Genomic DNA, 24362 nt, shown 5'->3' with positions numbered 1-24362 from the left:
ATGAAGGTGATGCACGTCTATGCATGCATGCATGGATCCACGTAACTGGTTGTTTTAGGTTTCCTTTGTTTTTATATAAAGCTGCAGTTCTTCAAGGAAAATATGCATGCAGTCATGCATATATGTATGGAAAAAATATTTCAGTGCCTTCTAGATTTTGTTACTTATAAGTGTTTTATAATATATATTTTGTATGGCGCTCAGATAACTGAACAACCCTTAAAAATTTATCATGCATATATGAGAGATGGACTAGATAATAAAGATCTGCTATGTACATCCAAAATGATATATTATGAATCATAATCCAAAATTGTAAATCGCCCCACCATAATAAGTGAACAATAATATTTTATAGTACTATGAATATGGGGTTTCATAGTATATAGTGCCTTCTCACTCATCATAAAAATGCAAAATGACTATGATATAAAGTAGTTCTCTTATAATTAGTATATGTTTAATGAATTTATGTTTTACATATTAAATAATATTATCATGAAAATAATTTTTTAACATAATAAATAATTTAATATAATCAATGGTCCAACTTGCACATGAGTGTGGAGGATTATTTTAATTATTGAGTTTACTGAGATCTTTTTTCTTCCATCTCATAATCTCTTTGACTCTTTTTTTAGATTATGAGTGTCACTCTTTATTATATTTCTCAATTATTATTGCATCAAATATATATATATATATATATATATATATATATATATATATAAAAACAAAAAAATAACTTGACATTTATAAATTCTCATATCATCTTGATGAAAACCCAAAAGAAAAAAAAAAGAGAAAAGATAATTTTTAGAAATGTAAATCAATTATTAACGAACAACATATTTGGGAATAACTAATGTGACAATTATTATTTACCATAAAATGGTAGAGTGGAAAATCAATTACCACTATGAATTTTTTACCATCAAAATATTTATTATGGTAATTATTATTTTTAATCACTAAATAAAATAACAAAAGAATTTATAACTCATGCATATAGGAAGCAAGATTCATATTGTTTGCATGTCATATTCGAATCTTTTCACTTTAAGACCTATTTAACAGAAACATCATCAACAATAACGTAGTTGATGTTTTCTTTCACTTTTACTTTGTTTTTTTTTTTTTTTATAATTAACGAGTTTTAAATATGAATTGATTGTGATATATGGACAAAAGAGATATTGGAGGAAATTGAATAAAGTAGTCATCCAATTACCAGTTATAATAAATATTAACTGTTATTTTCCAAACAATACACCACAAAGAATAAAAGAAAATATCAAAATTTAAAATCAAAAAATAAAAAAACAATCAAGTTTAAAAGAGAACAAGTGAGTGATTATCTTTTGAGCTCCATTAAACCTTCTCCATTTCAACATCCAGCAGGCATGAAAAGTCTTCTTTTCTAAAACCATATATACCAATAATAAATACTCAAAAATCAGAACCCTTTAAATATAATAAAATTAAAATAAGAATAGAGCACACACTGAATACTTTCCTTCCACACATTATCATGTATATTAAGATATTAATTTAAGAAAAAAAAAAGTTGTATTTTCTTTTAAAAAAAATGTTAATCTATGTGAAACTACATGATCACTAGTTTACGATCATCAAGATCAATTTTTATTTACTTATATAAATCAACTCATAAATTTTATAAAAATTTAGAACATAAATTGATTTTTATTATTATTTTTTTAAAAAAAAATTTAGTTTACTACTGTATATAAGTAGATGATTTGTGGGTTTATATTAATATCATTTTTATAAGATATATATGCAACTTCTCACTTTTGGATCCAGAGGCGCGTCATGATGTGGATCCAGAGGAGACGTCATGACGTGGATGATAGATGTGCTTTAACTGGAAATGGTGTTTTTTCAGTTAAATCATTCTATAATTTCCGGAATGATGGGGGACTGCGGTGTAGTGTCTCTGGCTTTTTTTTGGAAAAACATCTGTCCATCGAAGATTAACATCTTTAATTGATTGTCCTGGAAGAACAAAATCCTGACTTTGGAGAACTTGGAATTCAGACGTTGCAACAAACTCCCGACGGTGACTTGTGTGATGTGTCATTCTGCGATTGAGTCAGTTGACCATCTGTTTATTCACTGCTCATTCGCCCGGGAAGTGTGGATGTACTTTGTCAATCTTCTAAAGCTTCCTGAGCCTCCTAGCTCTTTCAGTCTTATTTGGGTATTATGGAGGGGGACAGTGAGGCCGTCTTCTAGGATTTATGTGGATTTAGTGATTAAGGCGTTAGGTTGGAATTTTTGGCTTTCTAGGAATGATCGAATCTTTAATAATAAAATTGCTTCTGCACACTGCCTTATAATGAATATTGATCGTATGCTGCTTTCGTGGTTCGATGCTCTTGCAGATAATGTCAAGGGAAAGATTGATGAGACCATGTCCACTGTCAGGCGTAGCCTTGAGTTCCTTGGTCAGAGGAAACAGCTGCGCACGGAGGATTCTAGGGAGGATCATACCGCTGAGGAGGCACCAAGAGCTGTCACGAGTTAGTGTTTGTTTGTTAGTGGGTGTTGAGGAAGCTCCCTTCCTCGGGTTGTCTGTTGTTGCTGTTTTTGTAACCCCTACATCACCGCTTGTGGTGCGGGGAGTCTGTTTTTTTTTTTTTTTCCTGTACTTGGTTACCATTTGCTTTTGATTTTTCTAATTTAGTGGTTTATCCACCATTTCAATAAAAAAAACTTGGGATTTTTTTTAAGCACAAAAACATGTTTAGAATATATTTTTTTTTTTGAAATAACATAAATTAAGACTATTGATTAAACTAGCATGTTTAATTTCTTAACAATAGAGTTGAGTTTTGTAAGGAAAAAAAATCACATAGTGTATTAAGCTATTCAATTTATCCATGAAAATAGTGCTACATTTGAAACATATATAACTTATAAATTTGAAATATTAAATTCATAGTCAAATATAAAAACATTTGGGACACTTCATGCAGGATTTGTTAGAGAATGATTCTTCTCTAAGAAAGACTTTTGGTACATGAAAAAAATGCCAATGTAACATAAGGGAATCAAATTATTTTATTTGGTTCAATTTTATGACTGAGAGTAACATTGGCACGAGGAGTGTACCCACTAGCTTGTTTTATACAAAATGTATTTATGCTTTCTCATAATTTCTTCCTGCTCCTCCAGATTGTGTTCTTTTTAACATCACTCATCAGTCATCACACATACATTATTTATCACTAAAACACCTCTACAATTTATTCCATTTTGGGTGAATTATTAATGTGTAGATAGTGTATAAATGTTGCAATCTTTTATTAAGGTATTTTTGACTTAATATTAGTTAATGTTTAATATGTTTGATAATGAGATTGTTAATGTATATGGGAGGTTAACTGATTATTATTATATATATTAAAAACATTTGACAAGTTGTTAATAAGTATAACAATATAAAAGCATTACAAATAATTTCTAAAAATATCTCCTCACATAAAATATTACTTTCTCATAATTTAATTAAATTTTTTACTACATATCAAATAAAAATATATTATTTTTCTTTGAATAATTCTGCTATCAAATTTTTTTTTAAAAAAAAAATAAACAGCATTCATTAAAAAGAAAACACATAACAAACAACAACACCAACAAATGGGTGCCAAGAGTCAACCCCACCAGACGAGGGACAAAACAAAAGTACAATAATAAAAAATTAAAAAAAACAACACACCAGTTAGAGGAAAAGAATTTTTCAAAGGCTGAACAACAACAATGACACTAGTCCTCACCCTGAGAAGAAATCAACTCCAACTGAGCGCTTTGCTCCAAGTCCCTAGAAGAAAAAAAAATCAAGGCTCCTTTTAACCTTTCCACTTGGCTCCTCCAGCTTTGTCATCCTCAACTTAAAAACTTTCCCATTAATAAAATTCTACGAATATTTAGCCCGGTTATACTAATAAGAGGTGTCAGATGTATGCCATAGCTTGGATTGGTCAAACCACGCATTTGTAGTGGAGCTTATATATGCGCACATGCATTATGCCCTAGTCCCAAAGATGATTGAGACATGCACAAACACATGTTGCGACACAACTTAGACATGTGTTGTGAGCAGTTGCAGTTGGTTTTGGTAGTTAGCAACTAGCACACGTTCATGTGGATATACCGAGCAGTTACCTGTTAAATCCAAGTTCATAGTAATTTAAGTTTTATAGATCCTTGCCCTGAGTCATAACACAGAAAATATTAACCAATAAATGTGAGTTTGGTTACCTATGCCTTGTTTTGAGTAAAGGGTTCCGGTTGATCCGATTCTAATGCGGTTCTGGTTTTATAGGTTTTAGAACCGGAACTAAACCATATATAATTTTCAGTTTTAATTTCAAGTCCAATTTCAACGTAGTTTCAATTACGATTCGGTTCTAACTTATAAATGATTTTATTCTGATTAATTAAAATAAATAACAAAATATTATAAATCATTCTTATTTAGAAAAAATAAAAAATAGAATCAGAGCAGTTCTTGTTTCAGTTGTAATATTGGTTTTGGTTTTCAACTCATAAAAACTTTAGTTGAAATAAGCTTTGAGCTTAAACCATTTCCACCTTACCAATTTAATTTCAATAGTACTGGTTCATATTTGGTTGGAACCCATAGATTATATGGTATACTTCTCATCAATTTTTTATATTAGTCTTTACATTCTGCTCTATTTAATTTGTAACAATTTTCTTATTTTCTAATTAGATAGTGACTTATCCACTTATAAATACAGATATTATCTATTAGATTATTAAAAACTTTAGGTTAAAACACATCATAACTAAAAACAAAAATGAGAATTTCATCTCTATATTAACTTTATTTTCTCATCTTAAAGATTCTTATATCTTTTATAAAGTAAGAATCACTTATGAAAATGCTCCTTTCCTAAGTATGAAATTTTCAACACAAATTAAAATAAAAAAAATAACTTAAAATAAAAGAATATTTCATTCTTCTCCCTGAAAAAATAAGAATCAAAATTGGAAACATTTCATATAATTTTATAATTTTTTAAATTATTTATATAAGTTTAATAACACCTATATATAAAATATTCATTTGTTTTTCTTTAAATATGATTTATATACATATATGCCCTTTACCTCCACACACATTTTAAATATACTATAAATTACATAAATATTGTTCTATAATAATAAAAATAAAATTATATTTAAACTCCTAAGTTACATTGTAATATTAATTTTATTTAGATCTAATGAATAAAACTAGTTTAATTTTTCATGAGTATTTATGCAAAAATATTAGCTCAATCACAATTAGAATTTTTTTTTTTTGAAAAGGTGGATAAACCACTTCAATTAAATAGAGAACACAGTACAAAACCACATAGGAAATACAAAACCCACTCACACCACAAGAAGTGACACGAGCGACGAACACCCTCCCTAGATGCACATCGCACCCTCCCCCTGCTCAGAAGAAAACCACTAGCCCATGTTACCGTCGAGTGCCTCCTCGGCCGTTGATTCCATCATTTCCATCCTGTCCATCTGGTTCCTCGGTCCAGTGAAGTTCAGGTTGCGTCGAACTGTAGTCATCATATCTTCCAGTTTCGCCTGTTCCTTATCTGCTGTTTATGTAAAAAAATTGCATGTACAAATTCAAATCAAATAAATTTTTTTTAAAAAAATTACATACAGTTAAATCATAATCGAATTAGGACAACAGGTGGTCAAAACAAATAAATTTCACTATATTTGGATGTATTCAAGATAAGTATAGAAGACATTTTCGAAATAATCTAAAAAAATTTAGAATCTGAAGATCAGCTGAGAGCACAGATCTCGAGGCGATCTAAAATATCAAAATCATAAGATCAGCCTAGAGCACAGATCTCGAGGCGATCTAAAATGTTCAAATCATAAGATTAGCCTAGAGTACAGATCTCGAGGCGATCTAAAATATTCAAATCATAAGATCGGTGAGAGCAGCGGATCTCGAGGCGATCTAAAAATATTCAAATCATAAGATCAGTGAGAGCACGGATCTCGAGGGTGATCTAAAAATGTTCAAATCATAAGATTAGCCTAGAGCACGGATCTCGAGGCGATCTAAAAATATTCAAATCATAAGATCAGGGTGAGAGCACGGATCTCGAGGGTGATCTAAAAATATCCAAATCATAAGTTCGACTCTAGAGCACGGATCTCGAGGCGATCTAAAAATATTCAAATCATAAGATCGACCTGAGAGCACGATCTCAAGGCGATCTAAAAATATTCAAATCATAATATCGACCCTAGAGCACGGATCTCGAGGCGATCTAAAAATATTCAATTCATAAGATCGACCTGAGAGCACGGATCTCAGGCGATCTAAAAATATTCAAATCATAAGATCGACCCTAGAGCACGGATCTCAGGGCGATCTAAAAATATTCAAATCATAATTCAGCCTAGAGCACAGATCTCGAGACGATGTAAAATATTCAAATCATAATATTAGCATAGAGCACAGATCTCAAGGCGATCTAAAATATCAAAAATCACAAGATCAGCGGGAGCACATATCTCGAGGCAAAATATAAATTACAAAAATTACCCTTGAGAACATATCTTGAGGCAAATACAAAAGGAAAAAAATTACAAAAATAGCCCCTAAGATCATATCTCGAGGGCAAAAATGCAAATTACAAGATTACCCTTGAGAATACATACCTCGAGGCAATATCAAAATTTTTAGAATAGCCCAAATACACATCCCGAGGCAATCCTAAATTTTTATGTGACTTGAGTAAATCTCGAGGCCATCTAAGCAATGCGAATCCCGAGCACCCAAACACACATCCCGAGACGCCCAAACACATCCCGAGGTGGATTGGATTTTTTTATTTATAAAAATAATATAATATAATAAAAAAAATTAAGTTAATAAAAAATATATATAAAAAAATAATAATAAAAAAAATAATTTATTAAAAAAATTAATTAAAACAATTAAAAAAAATATTAAAATATTAAAAAAAATATTAAAATATTAAAAAAAATATTAAAATTAATTAAAATTTAATCTTATCATTTTCTTCTGATTTAGTCAGGAGGTTAAGATTATATGGGTCGGCGAGAATTAAAAAAAAAATATAATATATATTATATATAAATAAACATATAAATAAATAAATAAATAAATAAATAAAATAATAAATAAAAAAAATAATTTAAATTTAGCTTTAAATTTGATCTCGTTATGATTATACGGGAGATGGATATAAAAAAGATTAAAATAATAATAATAATAAATAAATTAATTAATTAATTAAAATTTAAAAAAAAAATTAAAAAAATTTTTTTTAAAAAAAATAATTAAAAAAATAATAATTAAAAAAATTTATTATTATTCAATTTTTTTAAAACAAAAATGATCCTATCCCTATTGGTTTTCGATTTCGCTACGATTCTATGGGAGGAGTTAGGATAAAAAAATAAAAAAATTATTCAAACGATCATATCCTTTTGGTTCACTACGATTCTGAGGAGTTAGGGTTGAAGATAAGAAGAGAAGGTTTGTTTCTTTTTAAAAATGGAGAATGGAGAAGAAAAAAAAGGAGGATTTTTTTGAAGAAAAAAAGGAAAGAAGACGAAGAAGGTGTTCATCTCTCTCCCTCCCCCAAGTATTCATATAAATATATATATATATATAAAAAAACTCGCCGCCGCCGTCGCCGCCAGTCACCGATGCCGTTGTTCACCATCGTAGCATGCTTGGATGGCTGAGATAATGCCGCCAAGCATGCCACACTCGTCTCTCGTTGTTGCTGTCGCTGCCAGTCACCGTTGCCATTGATCATCGCCGCGGCATGCTTGATGGCTGAGATAATGCCGCCAAGCATGCCATCCTCTCGTTGCCGCTGCTCTCCGCCACAGCCTGTCAAGGAAGCCGCCGTTGTGGTTCGTTGGTGTCGCTAATGATACGTGTTTGCCTTTATTGCTTGTTGCTGCGAACGCCGCCACTGGTATTGCTGCCCGTTACTGACCTTGACTACCCTCATGGTTGCTGCTGTTGTGTTCCCCAATCGATGAAGATGGATGAAGAAACAAGAGTTGAAGTCGCCACCAAAAAGAACAGCGAAGGAGAGATTTGTCGCCGTTGCCACTAGAGAAAAAAAAAGTGCTGATGAAGAATCTAGTGCAAGTTCCCGAAGGGCTAGAAGGATCCAGACCAAGAAACATCACCCACCTGCAAGCGCCTGAGAGGGGGAGAGAAAGAGAGCTTTTGCTTCCAGTTCCTCTTTCATCCAAGACCCTTCTCGCTTCCCCAACTTCTCTCTGGGTGAGGCTTTCGGTCTTTGCCTGCCAGCTACCCCCTTATATCCTTAGTTATAAATCATTTCGTCATGCTTCAAGAGGGTGTCAGCGCTTCTACCGTAGTTCAATTCTACTCGCTAAAGTCTCATAATTCTGCTCATGTTCAGAGATGTCGATCTGTTGTTGCTAGTGACTCTCGAGAATAAATTCAATATCCTTTACAAGGAGCAGCTGGGTTTAATATTAGTTATGGACCTTATAGCTGTGGGTTAACTCAATCCTTTGCTGTTTAATACTGCATGTCTCCATCCACATACAGGCATCGCTCCGGAGAGACAAGATACGCACATTATCATCGACTTATCGTCATGTTGATTGGAGGAGTATACATTCGAGGAAATCATCGGGAAGATGGGACCTATACCAAGCTCTTATTATGCCGTTCATTCCCCAGAAGGTTGATAAGTACAAGTACCTCCTTCCAGGCAACACTAAAAAGTCCTATACTTCAAGAGAGCATTGAAGCTTAACAAAAATGCTTATTAGTTTGGGCTCTCATGGGGCATGAGTATGTTGAAATAAACAAACTGTGATTGATGCCTACAGGAAAGCTATTTCCTTCATAGAAAAAAACTCACGCCACACAAAATACTGACGCCATGCCTTAATCTAGAGAAGAAGTTAATTGATGCAAGAAATGGAGTAGATAATATTAAACTAAAGCTCAGATGTGTAGAAGTTGGAATATTTAACATGTAAAAGCCCACAGCCTGCTTCAATGCACTTTCTTTAGACCAGGGCCATGCCCACTGCAAGATATCCCTTGTGAGTTTGTTGTGGAGAAGCTCTAAAGCTTTGCCCGTTACACGGTCCTTTATAATGGATGCTCTAAAAGTTGAACCAACGAACAGATGGCTTGGCCTTATCTCGGCATGGTTCATAGGGATGATAGGAGATTGCTTGAGGCGACTGACTGCTACCAAACAGCTTTAGTTAGTATATATATATATACATATATATATATATATATATATATCTATGAATATAAAAAAAAAAAGAAGGGGAATGAATGCTTACTCGTGTATTCTCCAAATATATCAAAGAAAAACATACTACTATGTCCCCACGTGCATAAAAAAAAAATAATGAAAAAATAATAATAATAATAAATAATGATGATGAATGAAAAGCATGCATGTTCATGTGATGAAAAAGTAAAAAGAAAAATTAAAAAAATATAATAATAATAAATGAGAAAACCATGCATAATATAAAACAAAAGAATTTCATGCATACATGCATAAGTTTAAAAAAAAAAAAGTAAGTAATAGAATGCCCATGTGCGTCCCCCATACAAACGTGCATATAAAATAAAAAAATAATAATAATAATAAAAGAATGAAGAAACCATGCCCATACGCATGAGATAAAACAAACAAACAAACAAACAAAAAAAACTATGAAATAGAAATAAAATATATATAAATTATGGAATGCACATAGAAGCTCTCTTATGAAATAATGGGGTATATGCATGGATATATATATCAAGTGTGGTATTTTTAACAAAAATTTTACGTCGATCCAAAAACAACACCATGGGTTAGTCAATAATTAAAACTCATGTCCCAAAAGGCGTAATAAATTTCAAAGCGATAACAAAGCGCCTATCGTGATACAACAACAAAGCATGCAACGCGATGATGAGGGCATAAGCGTGATGACTTATTTATTTCAAAACAGCAACAAAAAAATTTCAAAATAGCAATGAGGCATGCAACGCAGTGACAAGGCATAGGCAGCGGCAACGATATATATATATATATATATATAAAGAAAGTCACATATTGACCTATATATGATGTATTGAATAAAATAACCAAACTTATAATTCGCAAATTTGCTTGTTCCTTTACTTGTGCTTTTGCCCTTAATCGGAGGTTCCTAAGATTTCTAATCTGGGGTAATTAATAATAGGGGCTTGCCTCTATTAGGAATGAAAGAACCCGCGAAACAAATATGATATTTGTGCTTCGATGTATCATTTTGGTATCTTTTTCATGATGCCAGATGCATATTTTCGATCCCACATCTGCAAGAGCATCGAACCACGAAAGGAGCATGCGATTAATTTTAAGGGCAATGTAGTGTGCTGGAAGAAATTTATCATTAAACATTCTATCATTTCGAGCAAGCCAAATGTTCCAGATTAACGCCTTGCTAACTAAGTCCACCGCAAGCCTGCTACTCGGTCTCACCAAATTTCACCAATCTAGCCAAATACTACGCATCGAGTTAGGGGGTTCAGGCATTAGCAGAGTCCTGCGGAAGTACCCCCACACCTCCCGAGCAAAAGGGCAGTGAAGGAACAAGTGGTCAACCGATTCAGAATTCGAATGACACATGATACATGTTGAAGTCGGGAGATTGTTACAACGCCTGATCTCCAAATTTTCTAGTGACAGAATCTTATTCTTCCAGACTAACCAATTGAAAATATTAACCTTCTTGGGACATTTGCTTTTCCAGAAGAACTTCGCCACCTCACACCTGGTACCCCCATCGTTTAGGAAGTTGTACAGGGATTTCACTGAGAACATACCATTACCATTGATCGACCATTTTTTTAAATCTCTCCCATCCTGAGCCCTGGCCCTCCATCTATCCCTAAATTGGATAACACCCTCATCCTCACAATATGGTTGATTCTCAAGCAAATGGCCCAGCTCCTCAAAGGTAGCATCCCGCCACTTACTCTCACAATAAAGCTCCGGCCACACATTCATAGGTGCTCTCCCATTGAGCCACCGATCTTTCCAGAAGAAGGTTTCCGAGCCGGAGTTGATTGTACTCGTAACACAACATCTTAACACAGGAAGAATCTTCAGAACACCTTTCCAGAAAAAAGACATCCTTCCACTAGTGCGCGGGAACATGTCCCAGCTAACACTACCATAGTTGAAATGGATTACTTCAGTCCCTTCCCCATCTGGATCATTCGCGTATTTCCACCACCACTTCCCTAACAACGCCTTATTAAAGTTATTTAGATCAAGAATCCCCCAGCCTCCTTGCTCCCTATCACGACAGAGGGCTTTCCAGCTAACAAGCCGGCACCTGGGCTTATCGATGTCAGGCCCTGACCATAAAAAGTCCCTTCTAATCCAGTCAATTGCGCGAACTACCCAAGAAGGTAACCTGAAGATAGACATCCAATAAATTGGTAATGCCGATAACACTGAGTTTAATAGTGTAAGGCAACCACCAATAGACAGGTGTCTACTCTTCCAAGCCGACAGCCTCTGTCGCACTTTTGCTATGAGCCCCTCCCAATCTTGTTTGTGTGGCCTACCCCCCGAGAGAGGTACGCCCAAATAAGTAACCGGGAGCAACCCCACCGCACAATTCAAAGTCTCGGCCGCCGCAGTCTCCGGGAGGACCCCCGTTCTAACCGAGAATAAGCACGTTTTAGAGAAGTTTACCTAGAGCCCCGCCAACCCCTCAAACAGGAATAATATTAGCTTAACAATTCTAAGGTCCTCCAGCCCACCCGTGGTTAAGACCAGAAGGTCGTCCGCGAAATGCAGGTTGCATCTATTCCTACCCGGGCCGAGTGGCACCCCCACCAGAATCCTGGAGTCGAGAGCATGCCTGAACATCGAGGAAAGCACATCTGTAATCAAGATGAAAAGCAACGGGGATAAAGGATCACCCTGTCGTAATCCTCTACAGTAACGAATGTAACCATTAGGAGCCCCATTGATTAACACGTTAGCTTTGGTAGAAGCAAGAATTCTCTCGATCCAACCCAACCACTTGGACCCGAATCCCCTAGCTTTGAGCAGATCCAATAAGAATTCCCAGTCCACAAGGTCAAACGCCTTAGAAAAGTCCTCTTTCAGAATGTACCCAGGTATCCTTCTTTTCTTCAAACTGAAAATCAATTCCTCTGCGATTGCAACATTATCTAGGATACATCTGCCCCGCAAGAAAGCAGATTGGGCAAAATCAACTAAGTCATTCATTACTTTTCCCAAACGGATAGCCAAGAGCTTAGAGATGATTTTGAGAGACGAATTAATAAGGCTGATTGGCCTGAAGTCACCCGGGGATTCAGGAGACTCCACCTTTGGAATGAGCGCAATGTTAGCCCAGTTTATCCTTTCCAAGTTAGCCTTTCCTGCATAGAAGTCATCGCAGAGTCTGAAAATGTCATCTTTGATCGTTTCCCAAAATTGTTTGAAGAAAAACATCGGAAAACCATCGGGTCCCGGGGATTTGAAATAAAAAATAAAAAATTAATTTAATGAGATTTTAAAAATTTTAATGTTGTATATGCACTTTTTTTTTTTGCCATTGAACATGTAATAATATGTTTAATAATTTATATATGTGAGGTATATATACACACACAAACAAATCAAAATTTGAAGGCTGGATATATAATATTTAATTTTATTTAAAGTATATCAAATATCCATAATTAACCAAATTTTTAAAGATATTTATCCAATATATATTTATATATATAAAAAAGGATTCTGTGAACGTCCGTGCGGGTGATAACAGTTTGTGGAATGGTTGATTTGGATGTGTTATTTGTTTTTATATTTTATAGTAGAAATTGGTTTAAATAGTTGTGATTTATTAAGTTATTGTGATAAAAATAATTAAACTGTTAAAATACTATATATATATATATATATTAAAAAAATTAATAAAAAAAAAAAACCACCACCAATATAAAAAGTACAAAGGAACGGTCACTTTTCTGGTTTCATTAGCATATATCATATACAGCGACGGCGGCGAAGTCGGTGACTCGAAACCCGACCCCAAATCCCTTGATTCCCCCCAAAAGTTCTCTTTTTTCCCTTCATTGAAATCTCCCCTTCTCCGATGGCTTCCATCGCCTACGATGGCAGTGGGGTTGGCGGCAAGCTTCGTCGGCGCCTCCTCCGCCGCTCCGCCACGCCGTACGACCGCCCTCCATCCGCGTCTTGTGGTGGCGTCCGCCCTCCGGAGCCCCAGCGCAATGGGTGGCTCTCCAGGTTTGTCGACCCTGCTTCTCGGATCATCTCCGGTGGCGCGACGCGGCTTTTCTCCTCTGTTTTTGGCAAGCAGCAAAACGCCCTGCTTCTGCCACCGCCGCTGCCGCCGCCGCCGCCGACGACGATTATTCCAGGTCCTTGGAACCCTAACTTTTTGATTTTTGGTTGATTTCTTGATTTTGGACTTTTTAGGGTTTCTCATTATTCCAGCGTTTTGGCTTTTCTCATCTTGCAGTATTGGATCCACTAAAATTTATTTGTTACTAGTTAGCACGGTTTGTTTTGAAATCTCGGGTTTTATTAGTATCATTGACAATGAGGAAGGAGGGGTGAACTTTTCGTTTTTGGATAAAAAGCCATACTTTTTTTTTCTTCTATTGCACCTCTTTTGGGACGTTTGTTGGGAAATGTGACTGATTTTTTCTCTAGGTGTGACATAATCCAATCATCTAACTGATGGTTTTCTGAAACATTGGTTGCAGATGAAAATCCCCCACTTAATGAAGAAATTTCTGAAGCTGTCCGTCTTGTAAGTAACAGTTATTTGTAATATTGTTTATGAAATTGTGAAATTTGTTTCTGAGGTTTTCTCCACCCGAGGAATTTCATGTTGTTTGCCTAGTCTTGCTCATGAGATCATTTTGACAGTTATTATTAGTGTGAGTTAGTTTACTTCTTGGAATTAGTTAATCTGCTGTAGAGGCAATTAAGAGGCAATCCTTCCAAAGAAAGTTATAAACTTTCTCACTTGAATCTGTTGTTGATCATTATTGTTAAGGATTATATTTTGACATAAACAGCGGTTTGTTTTTCACTCCCGTTTATTTTCCTGAAGTAATCCCTTGTTTAATAAACATGTCTATGAATTATTGTAAATGTGTGTTGGTCGTTCCTGCTGTCACATGTTTTAACTGTTTTACTTTGGTGTTGATTTGCTCTGTATTGCATTGTGGAGATACATTGTTATTTTCTTCTCCCTTGATTTGAGAACTAATAAGTTATAGAACCGGCCAGTGTTCCTTTTGGTTTGTCAATGGGCTTATGACAAGACTATCAATCTAATAACCTGCACATGCACAAGGAGAAAATTGTTTACTGTTATCATGTCGGGATGGTGACTTGAAATAGAAGTTTAATGCTGAAGTATGCAGAATATTTTAGAGGGGCCAATTCGCAACATGAAAAGGATATATAATTTGTGATCCTGGGCTTTTTTTTTGTTTGTCTCTATATGGTTGCTCCCGCTGCTTCTCTAGCATTTTGTTCACGTGTGCACTGTGATATTTTGTGGATACCTTTGAAGTACTTCCTAATATATAAGTGTGTGCGCCTTTTCATCCATCCTGTCTGAAATAATTGCGTGCAGAATTCATTGGGGGAAGTACTGGAAGAGGCGGCAAAAGTTGGTGACAGTCTCCTTAATAATTCTGATAACAGCAGCATTTTTGAGCTAGAAGAAGTACTGAAGCAGAGAATGTTTACCAGGTTTTATTTTTTCCGAGCAGTAGGCTTCTTTTATATTTTAGTTGGATACATACATATAAATGCCAGAAACTTGTATTGTTTTTATTGTGATGTGGCATATGTCTTTGATCTTGTCCTTCTAAGTTTCTCAGCTTTCATATAATTCTTACAATAGAAACTATTCTCAGTATGGTCCTTGTCTAATCTAACTTTTGGTCATTTTCATGCTACAATTTTTTTTTAGGATTGCATTCTTGATTCTTGTAAGTCTGACAAAGGTTTTATGTTGAACAGGGCTGAGTTTAACTATCTTAGAGATTTAATTGAATCAAGAACCATTGGATCGGTTCAGGAAAAACCCAGCAGACACAAGCAAAGAAGCTTCATATGCAGAGGAAGGGAAAATAAATGATAGCACTGGTTTTCATACGAAATTCTCAACTCCCAATCAAAGTTTACTTGTAAGTATATATTATTTTTCCATTGTAGATCATTGTAAACTCTATTCCTGAGTTTGGCTGCTTATTTGTGGATATGTGAATGCATCAGTGTTTGCATTGTCAAATATATATAGTTTTTATTACAAATGTAAAATATTTTACGTGAGATTTTTTAGCTAGTTTATTATTTGTGACTTTGTTGTTTCAAAATTTTCAGAATATGAACTTACTAGCTTTGTCATTGTTATTTTGAGTTAATTTTATTATGTTGACTATATATTTATATTTGAAGTTCATTAGCTAATGTTCAATTCTTTGAGTTGCATGAGGACTCAAGATAATTATAGGGCTTAAGATGTTTAAGAGTTGCTCTCTCCTGTGGCTCTGTAGCAAAATACTCTCAAGAGCTTAAACTTTTGTTTTCAAGGTTGCGTTTTCACACGAGAGTTGGTAGAATCAGATGCCAATTTTTTGCTGGTAGCAGTTACCTTTTTGAAATCGTATCCCCATGCTATAGATTTATTGGGAAACAGCTATATGCATACCTCTAATGTTGTTCACAGATTCCTGAGGAAGAAGTTGCTTCACCTGCAGAAATTGCAAAAGCATACATGGGATCTAGGCCCTCCAAATTTTCCCCTTCAAGTCTAAATTTGCAACGGCATGTCTTCAGGGAAGAGACAACTTTTTTAGCAAGTAGCACACCTTATGCATCACGATCATCTGATGTTTCAGTTTGGCCAAGATCTGTTGTTCGCTTTTCTAAAGTTCCTGAACAACCTGATAATGGCTATTTCACTCCAAGACCTCAGGGGCAGGTCAGCAATTTATAAAATGTCCCGTTCTCCATATTTTAAAGTTCCAGCAAAACCACAGGCCAAGGTATGTACCTATTTTCTTTGGGTTAAACAATTGTCATATTTTGGTGCTTACCTGTTTTCCAATTCAGGAATTTTTATGAATTGTGATTTCAGGGTGATATGCGTAGTGGAGATGGTTATGCTGGCCCCTCCACATCGTCCCACTGGGCTGCAACAAATTCCATTTCATCTAGTAAGCAGGTATACCTTTTTATAGACCCAGGCAAAACCTGTTTTTTTAATGTTGGTCTCATTCTCTGCAATGACCATGCAAGTGGGTGGATAATTTTTAACTTCTTAAAGTCTTAGATTATGTAAAATAAGAAGTTAATTCTTAGATAATGAATAACCAAATGTTCTTTGGTTGTTAGTCTTGATATTTCTACTTAAGATTACTTTAGATGAGCTTTACCGACACTGGGCCATTGCATTGCTGAAACTGCAAATAAAATATTAATGCCTTTTTGAGGTGCAATGGGCCCAGATCCAGGAAATCAAACATCAATGGAGTTGAATTGTTTTATTTGATCATAATAACTTGATTACAAATGTAAGAACTGGCAACCTCCAAGTTCAAAATTAATAAATATAATTAAAGAAGAAATGTGACTTAAATATGAAACTCTAGTCCTCTCTGGTCTAATATATAATTTTAGGATTTGCATCTAGCTAACTAGATGCTAAGACCAGTTGTTTGAAGGTTGTCAACAAGAAATATGAGCAGTGGATAAGTTTCTTTTCCAGGCAGGGTGTGCATTGCTAGATTTTATGACATTATTATTGTGCCACCAGTTGCAATATGTAAAAAATGCAGCACTTGCAAGATTAATCACAAGCCAGAAACCAGATCTATTTCAGGGTCAGGCAAAGCAAGACCTAGCCTTTTACTTACACCTTAAGCTTTTGGTTTTCGTTATTTTCAGTGTAACATATAGTATGGCTTGCAAGGTAGGTTCATCACTCATCACATGTTTGTCTGATGTCCCATTTCTATAATTAAGAAACCTATTTTGCATCTTCCTTTCCATGATTTGATCATTGTCTAATTCTTGTATGTTAGAGCAGATCTTGAAGAAGGGGAATTCATTCTTAGAGAGTGATCATGGATCTTTTGGTCCTATACGCAGGATCCGACAAAAATCAAACTTAATGCGCCCTATGAAGGGCATCTGTACACCTTCACGGCAGTCTTCTTCCTAGTTCCTCCACTCCTATTGGCATGGATAATCTTTCGGGGTTCACATCTATTCAAAAGCCTTTCCAATATAATGCACAGGGATATGGCTTAGGTTCAGAGGATGCAAAACCCTGTGATAATGGAATTTTGGGTGGAAAATGATCCTCATATTCCTGCCCAATCTTTTGAGACAGCTCAAAAAATTTTGCAGAAGCTAGACAAAATAGTGTCTTCTCCAAAAGAGAAATCGTCTGAGCTGAAAGCTATTTCAATGGATGGGTCACCTTCAAATTTAACACTTGGTATGCCGCAAGGACAGGCTCTTAGAAGCATAGAAGGTATAGATTCATCTAATTTTATGAACAGTAGTAGGAATTTTATTGTGGATGATGGCCATGCTTCCCTCCCTCAAAGTATGCCTCACAACCAAGACATTCTAAAGAATGGCCCTTTGGAGCCTGGTGTTTCTCTAGTCCAATTGACTCCTGAATCTGCTGTCAGTGTTCATGCCATCACACCGGCCACAAATGCAAAGTCTGATAGTGAAAGGGCTTCAGGTTCTGCCATTTCAGGGTCTGCTGCAGTTCCTTTGCAAGAAAAGACGGCATTTAAAATTAGTGCAGTTGAGGTTTGAATCTCTTTTCAATCTCGATTTGCCTTATCTTTCCTAGTAAATTATACTTTATGAAATTTTGTTTCTAGGGTTCTTTGAAGATGGATGATGATTACAAGGTTTCGTATGGAAGGGATAAACTGTCAAAAACAGGATTCAAGGATACCATTTCTAACACAGAGATATCAGATGAGCCTTTTTTGTCTACTTGCCAAAGCGTGCCTGTTTCTACTACAAAATCATTTGGTTTGTTTGAGAGCAAAACTTCTGATGGCCCTGTTGGCTTTTCGTTTCCTGCAACACCTTCTTCTTCTTCCTTCAACTCCAAAGCTGCACCACCTGCAACTATTTTTTTGCCAAAATTTAGTGATACTGTGGGCTTGAAAAGCAGCTCAGAGTTATCAACCAGGTTATACATGGATTTATGAAGTTTTTCTTTCCCTCAAAGTAATGATCGGTTTATTTATCTTTACGATTTTGAACATGGCGCATCTCTTTGATAATTGATTTTAGAATGCAAAATTATTGGTTCACTAGCAATAATAAATGGCCTAAAGGATTCTATTTCTATTCTGTAGGTGGGATTGTATTTGGCAATGACAGGTTAATAAATAAAAGCTGTTGTTTAGTAATCATTATCCTTGTATAATAGCCATGCCAATTTAGGAAGCATCAGGTGCTTTTATTTTGGGTAGGGCAACCGATTTACCTTCTCACACTATTATTTTTACATTTGTGGGTGATTGATAAATGAAATATTTAATCATCACTTTGGTCTCCTGAGCCTTATAAGCAAAGTGATGTATAATTCTACTTGTTCATTTTCCTACTGTCTGAAAAGTGGAGCTTATGTTGATCATGCAATTTTTTATATTTTGTTGTCGATATTGCCTGCTCATTTAGTTGTTCAATTTTGTAATTAATTTTGTTATTGTATTGAGATTCATGCGAAAACCAACTTGATCTTCTTGGACATTGTTTGCTTAGTTTAGTTTTTAAACTTTAGTTGATTTATGGGTGGAGTTCAATAACTTTAAACTTTCAGTTTTTTGTGGTTGTTGCAGCAATACCTTCACAGCAACTCAACTAGAAGACTCGGATTTATTTAGAGATAAAATTCGTAAGGCTGGAGAACTATTAAAATTCAACACATTTGGAAGTCCAGTTTCTCCAGACTTCTCAAGTTCGGCTGGCTCATCAATATTTGCTTTGGATGCTCCTGTAAATTCCAGTCTGAATAATGGTCCCTTGAATCCCAAATTATCTGCCAACTTTGCTTCAAATGCTTCAGGTTCTGGTAATCAAATGGTCTCCATTTTCTCTACCGCTAATGCTGCTGCTACCAGTCCAACTAGTTCATTGGTTTCTTCTACAGCACCTATGTTTTCCACTGCCAATACATTTCAAATGGTGGCATCTGGCACAGCTTGTGCCCCCTCTTCAGTTTCTGCACCTTTTGGTGCTTCTGGTTCTAAAGATCTTAAAGCAAAATCAACCAAGACACTGCCATTCACCTTCACTAGAACATCTTTTATGGGAACATCTGCAATTTCTAACCCAGGAATTAAAGATTCTTCCTTGAGCACTAGTTCATCTACTCTGGGCACATCACCTTCCCTGGCTTACACATCTTCATCAGTATTTTTGAGTACAGGCAGTGGCAATTTTAGTTTTAGTTTTCCAGCTCAATCTAGTGGTTCAAGCATATATCAGAGTTCTAATCAATTTGGTGTGCCAGCAAGTCCTGCTTTTGGTGCCCAAGCAAATTCCTCGTCAACAACGTTGTTGACCAGCTCTCCTTCGCTCGGTTTTGGTAGCTCTTTATTTGCACAACCAGCTACTGGCTTATCCAGTTCTAGTTTTCAATCATCGCCATCCATGTTCGCTGCTCCGGCTGCAGGGAACTCGCAGTTCACAATTGGCTCATCATCAGGTCCAGCATTCTCATTTACGGCATCAACTTCTGCATTTGGTACAGGCTTTCTGCTGAACAATCAGATGAACACGGAGGATATCATGGCCGACGATCCACTCCAATCCACTGCTCCCACATTTCGCTCATTTGATCAACCAAGTTTCCCGGTCGGTTCTCCTGCAATTCCATCATTAGGTATACAACAACCCATGGTCCAATTCAGTCAACCAACTGGTAATGTAGACCTTGGCGGAAGCTTCTCTCTGGGCACTGCTAGTGACGGTAAGGCCCACCGGAGATTCGTGAGAGTTAAACGGAGCAAGACCGGGAAGAAGTAAACCAACAGAGTATTAAGTAAATTTGATAATCTTTTGCATTTCAAAGTAAATTTGACACAGTTCTAAGTCTCTTTCTTCACTATATTTGTTTGCCATTTTGGTTTTAGCTGTAAAACTGGCCCCTGTTCTTTTTCTTGTACCATATAACAATATGTACACATCTCTACAAGTTTCTATGTCTGCATTTCCTAGTAAAAGTTTTGATTGTGTTTCTTTTATTATCTCAATTGGAAGAGTGAATAATGAAATATTGCATTGCTAGCTTCAGTAGGACCAATATGTGTCTATATATATATATTATTATATATGATAAAGTGTTGAAGTGACGGTTCAGATATGGTGAGCAATACCATGAAATGAATTGAATTGAATTGAATTGAATGTGAATTGAATATGAAGTTACTTTCTCTCTCTAGTATGAATGAAATAGATGTCAGAAGAGGGAGCTGTCTCTGGTTTTGCGTCCATTTAATTGCAAAGGAAACAAGACATGACATGACGTTTCGGATTCATTTGATCCTGTCACATCTATCTACTTTTCCCTCTCCCTCTCTTTTTCCTCTATTTCTTCTTTTCATTTTTCCATCTATTTCACCTTTTTTATTTTTCTTTATTTATGTATTTACTAGCACCACCAACTTTACTGGACAATGACTTTTTTAATTGCATTATTTTTAATGTTTGACATTTTTATTACATTAATTTTTTTTAATGAATTAGGATAAGAAAAAAAATGGTAAAATGGTTTTACCATTTTCTCCTGCTTCCCAATATTTTGCATAAAATAATAAATGTACAGTCACTTATTATGGTTTGAATTGGTGGGTGTTCTAGAAAGTAAAGGAAACTAAAAATATAAATATTTACCTATTTTATTATATATTATGTAAAAAAAGTAACAAAAAGGACAAAAACATACCATTTATGTAAATCTTATTTTAGAATAATATTTAAAAAAAGTACATGATTGAATCTTTTCTTTTTATCTTCTTATTTATATTCATATAAGCACTATTCATAGTCATGTTACATATATATATATATATACATAGTTTGCAAAAAGCGCGAGTTATATGGCGGAGAAGAAGGGAGGAGAGATGGAGAAGGTGATGGTGATGGTGATGGTGATGGTGATGGTGTGGTGGTGGTGGTGGAGATGGTGACTTCAATTCCTTGGTCTTAGTGAAAGAAGAGCTAACGGTTTGAGTGCATGGGGAAATGGACCTTCACCTGCCTCTCTTTTCTCTTTTTTCATTTTTCATGTCTTTTTTCATTATAATTAAAGATTAATTGCAGCAAAAAGACAGAAGCATTGCACTGCTGTTTGTAATGATGATAATGATGACAGTAATGATGATGGTTCTTGAGCCTTTTTCTCCTTCTTCTTCTCTCTTTCATTCATTCTTAATTTCTTTGTTTCTTTTTATTTATTTTCTGTGAATAATAATTATATTGATTGAATTCAATGAGACTAGCTAGTCTTATTATTAATTAACATTTTTGGCTCTTTCTTTCTGTTTGAGTTGTTTGTTTGTGTCTCACTTTGTCATGGCATTGTCCTCTCCCTCTTTGCTTCCACATTCTGAATCACTGTTTTGAGAATGACACTTCATTCTGCCACCACTTATCATCACCCATCTCCTTCTCTCTCTCTCTTTCTCTCATATCTACTTTTTCTTTTCACCTGTTTCATAATAATAATCATTCATGCAGCCAACTTGCCACTGTTTATCCCTTCTTCTCTATCTTGTTTACCATCCCCTTTTTTCATCTTTTTATGTTCATACTATGATGCATCTCTCTCAATATTCATTATCTTTTCTTTTCATTCATGTAGTTAATTCAAACACTGTATGGCCACCCTTCTTTCATGTTCTATAGTTATCCTATGATGTCTCTCTTTCTCCCTGTCTTTATATATATATATATATTTTTTTCTTTTCACGTGTCCAATTCATACACTGTATATCCCTTGTTTTCTATCTTGTTTTTTCCATCCTTCTTTCTTCTTTTATAACTATACTATGATGTCTATATATGTGTACCTTTTCTTTCATTTGTTTAATTTCATTTGCTGTATATATATATATCCCTTCTTTTCTGTATATCTTGTTTTCCATCCTTTTTTTTTCTTCTTTTATAATCATATCATGATGCATATGCCTTTTCTTTTCATGTGTTTCATAGACAGTATATATCTTTTTATTTTCAAACCATCCTTTATTGTAATACAACAATGCATGTGTTTCATATTAATGATCCTGCATGCATGCAGACAAACCACTCACTCAATACATCTCTTCTTCTCTATCTGGTTTAATTTACATCCTTTATTCATCTTCTGTCTATCTATATATACATAGTTATATATACCTATCTTTCTCTAGGTAAAACTTTTCTTTTGGAAATGTTTTTCATAATCAATGAGGATCCTCTCTCTCTCTCTCTCTCTCTCTCTCTCTCTCTCTCTCTCTCTCTCTCTCTCTTGTTTTCCTTCATTTACTCATCTTTAACGTTAGTCATGTACTTATCCTATCTTACTTTTATCTCTTAACCTTTACTGAATTAGGCTTTCAAATGTTTATCTATATATGTAAAACTAGTCATCTTGGAAAGATATATATAAATATAGAAATAAATCAAGGTTCATATGGTATCCTAGCTAGCTACAAGTCTAGACTCAAGACCTTGTTTTGTTTTTTGAGAATGCATGCATTACTCTTCTTTTCATGATAAGATTGGACATGCATGCACTTCTTTTACCATTTTAAGGGAAAGCAAGATGCTTATACATATAAAGACAAGTCATGGTCATGCAAAGATCCCTTCACCATTGACTTTTTAATTAGTTAGACTCAAAAAATTAACTTTCATCTACTTTTGCCACTTGTTATTAATTAAAAAAATCTTTTCATGCATCTATTAAAAACCTTTGTATGCATGCATGTCATTATTTAGTGATCCAAGTTTTAGCAATACATATATACTTGTTAATGTTTTAGGTTGTTTTAGATATTATATAAGATTAATATATTATTTGGATGTAAAAACTACAATTTAATTCATATTCTTAGCTGTTTCTCTTAAATAGCTTAAAACCAAACATTCATCTTATGTCATTAAATAAAAATTTAGCATAAGCATTTTTGGAAACAAGCAACAAGCGTCCCTCACTTAACTATTGTCAAGAGACAGATAAATATGAAGATGCATCTGTTATAGTGGTTTAAAAACCCTTTAAAAACTTATTAATCCGACCAGCCACTACATAGGGTAATAAGGATTAATCACATGCACGCCTAGAAGATTTGCATGAACACCACTGAGAGAATAAATCTCTTATGTCATGCAACTCTGAAAGGGAGGAACCAATACTATTTCTCCCATAGAGGCGAACTTAAACGTGCATTTACAAGTTGATGGACTTAAACTCGATTTTCCTTTGTAAATCCCTCATGTCATGTAAATCTAGAGGGATGGAACCACTGTTTCTCCCATGGAAAACTCAAATGTCCATTTACAAGTTGATGGACTCAAACTTGAGTTTTCTTTGAATGCAAAACACGTGAGAACCGGTGGGCTATGTCCCCTGTTCCCAACATAAATTTTTATATATATCTAATCTAGAGAGTTTGTTTTACAATGAGGTATAAAAAAAAAGAAAAAAAATATTTGAGGAACTAAAAACTTAAAAGAAATGAGCTAATTTAGAGTTTTCTTCTGAAATCTCCAAATTACAATTATTCTTTTACATGAAACACTTTCCAAATACCCTACAATGTTTTTCTCTCAACATAAAATGGCAAGCTAATCAAAAGCTTTCGAATTACAATAAAAAAAAACTCCCATTTCGAAAAGCTTTTGAAATGCATACTAGTTTAATTTGACACATTAATTAATTAGCTAGCATTCATTGAATTAAAGCTCTAAATCAAAAACCCTAATAGTACCCTTTAAGCAATAGAACACCACAAGTCAAAAGTTATATGAAGTACAACAAGCATGAGAGAAAACATTAGAACTCAATGGAGCAGACTGAAATTTCAATGGTTTCATCAGGACATTCTTAGTGCAACTTCTGTCATTGAAATGACATATCATACATGAACTTAAATATAATATATATATATATAATGATATAGAAAGATCAATTTCTTTTCAAAAGAGAAGTAGAAA

At 34.6% G+C, this 24362-nt stretch overlaps 2 protein-coding genes across 3 annotated transcripts; one reads left to right on the top strand and one right to left on the bottom strand.

The window, feature by feature from the left end:
- Window positions 1-5511: 5511 nt before the first annotated feature.
- On the bottom strand, window positions 5512-12581 carry LOC120277606. The gene is made up of 7 exons (XM_039284465.1): window positions 11892-12581; window positions 11681-11775; window positions 10816-11526; window positions 8261-8373; window positions 8058-8176; window positions 7757-7985; window positions 5512-5654 (listed from the first exon to the last, which is right to left on the bottom strand). The coding sequence occupies exons 1-7, from the start codon at window positions 12579-12581 to the stop codon at window positions 5512-5514; spliced, it is 2100 nt and encodes a 699-aa protein (XP_039140399.1).
- A 3271-nt stretch (window positions 12582-15852) lies between these two features.
- LOC120277359 (nuclear pore complex protein Nup214-like) lies at window positions 15853-20366 on the top strand. Of its 2 annotated transcripts, none has more exons than XM_039284168.1 (5): window positions 15853-16165; window positions 16258-16344; window positions 17209-17942; window positions 18023-18342; window positions 18998-20366. In XM_039284168.1, exons 3-5 carry the CDS (start codon window positions 17442-17444, stop codon window positions 20184-20186), a joined length of 2010 nt encoding a protein of 669 aa, XP_039140102.1. In that variant the 5' UTR covers window positions 15853-16165; window positions 16258-16344; window positions 17209-17441; the 3' UTR covers window positions 20187-20366. The 2 variants fall into 2 exon arrangements, with proteins under 2 accessions (XP_039140102.1, XP_039140101.1); XM_039284167.1 differs by having other exon boundaries at window positions 17209-17948.
- The last annotated feature ends 3996 nt before the right edge of the window (window positions 20367-24362 follow it).

Source organism: Dioscorea cayenensis, chromosome 15, assembly GCF_009730915.1.
Source record: "Dioscorea cayenensis subsp. rotundata cultivar TDr96_F1 chromosome 15, TDr96_F1_v2_PseudoChromosome.rev07_lg8_w22 25.fasta, whole genome shotgun sequence".
Lineage (NCBI taxonomy): Eukaryota > Viridiplantae > Streptophyta > Magnoliopsida > Dioscoreales > Dioscoreaceae > Dioscorea > Dioscorea cayenensis.
This window is presented reverse-complemented; position numbering and strand designations above follow the sequence as displayed.

Coding starts and splice junctions, on each gene's coding strand:
- LOC120277606 (XM_039284465.1), bottom strand. CDS start 12,581: ATGTTTTTCTTCAAACAATTTTGGGAAACGATCAAAGATGACATTTTC. Junction 8,177..8,260: donor CCCCTCTCAGGCGCTTGCAG/GTGGGTGATGTT, acceptor TTTTTTCTCTAG/TGGCAACGGCGACAAATCTC. Junction 5,655..7,756: donor GATGGTGAACAACGGCATCG/GTGACTGGCGGC, acceptor TTACATAAACAG/CAGATAAGGAACAGGCGAAA.
- LOC120277359 (XM_039284167.1), top strand. CDS start 17,442: ATGCAAAACCCTGTGATAATGGAATTTTGGGTGGAAAATGATCCTCAT. Junction 17,949..18,022: donor TTAAAATTAGTGCAGTTGAG/GTTTGAATCTCT, acceptor TTTTGTTTCTAG/GGTTCTTTGAAGATGGATGA. Junction 18,343..18,997: donor AGCTCAGAGTTATCAACCAG/GTTATACATGGA, acceptor TGGTTGTTGCAG/CAATACCTTCACAGCAACTC.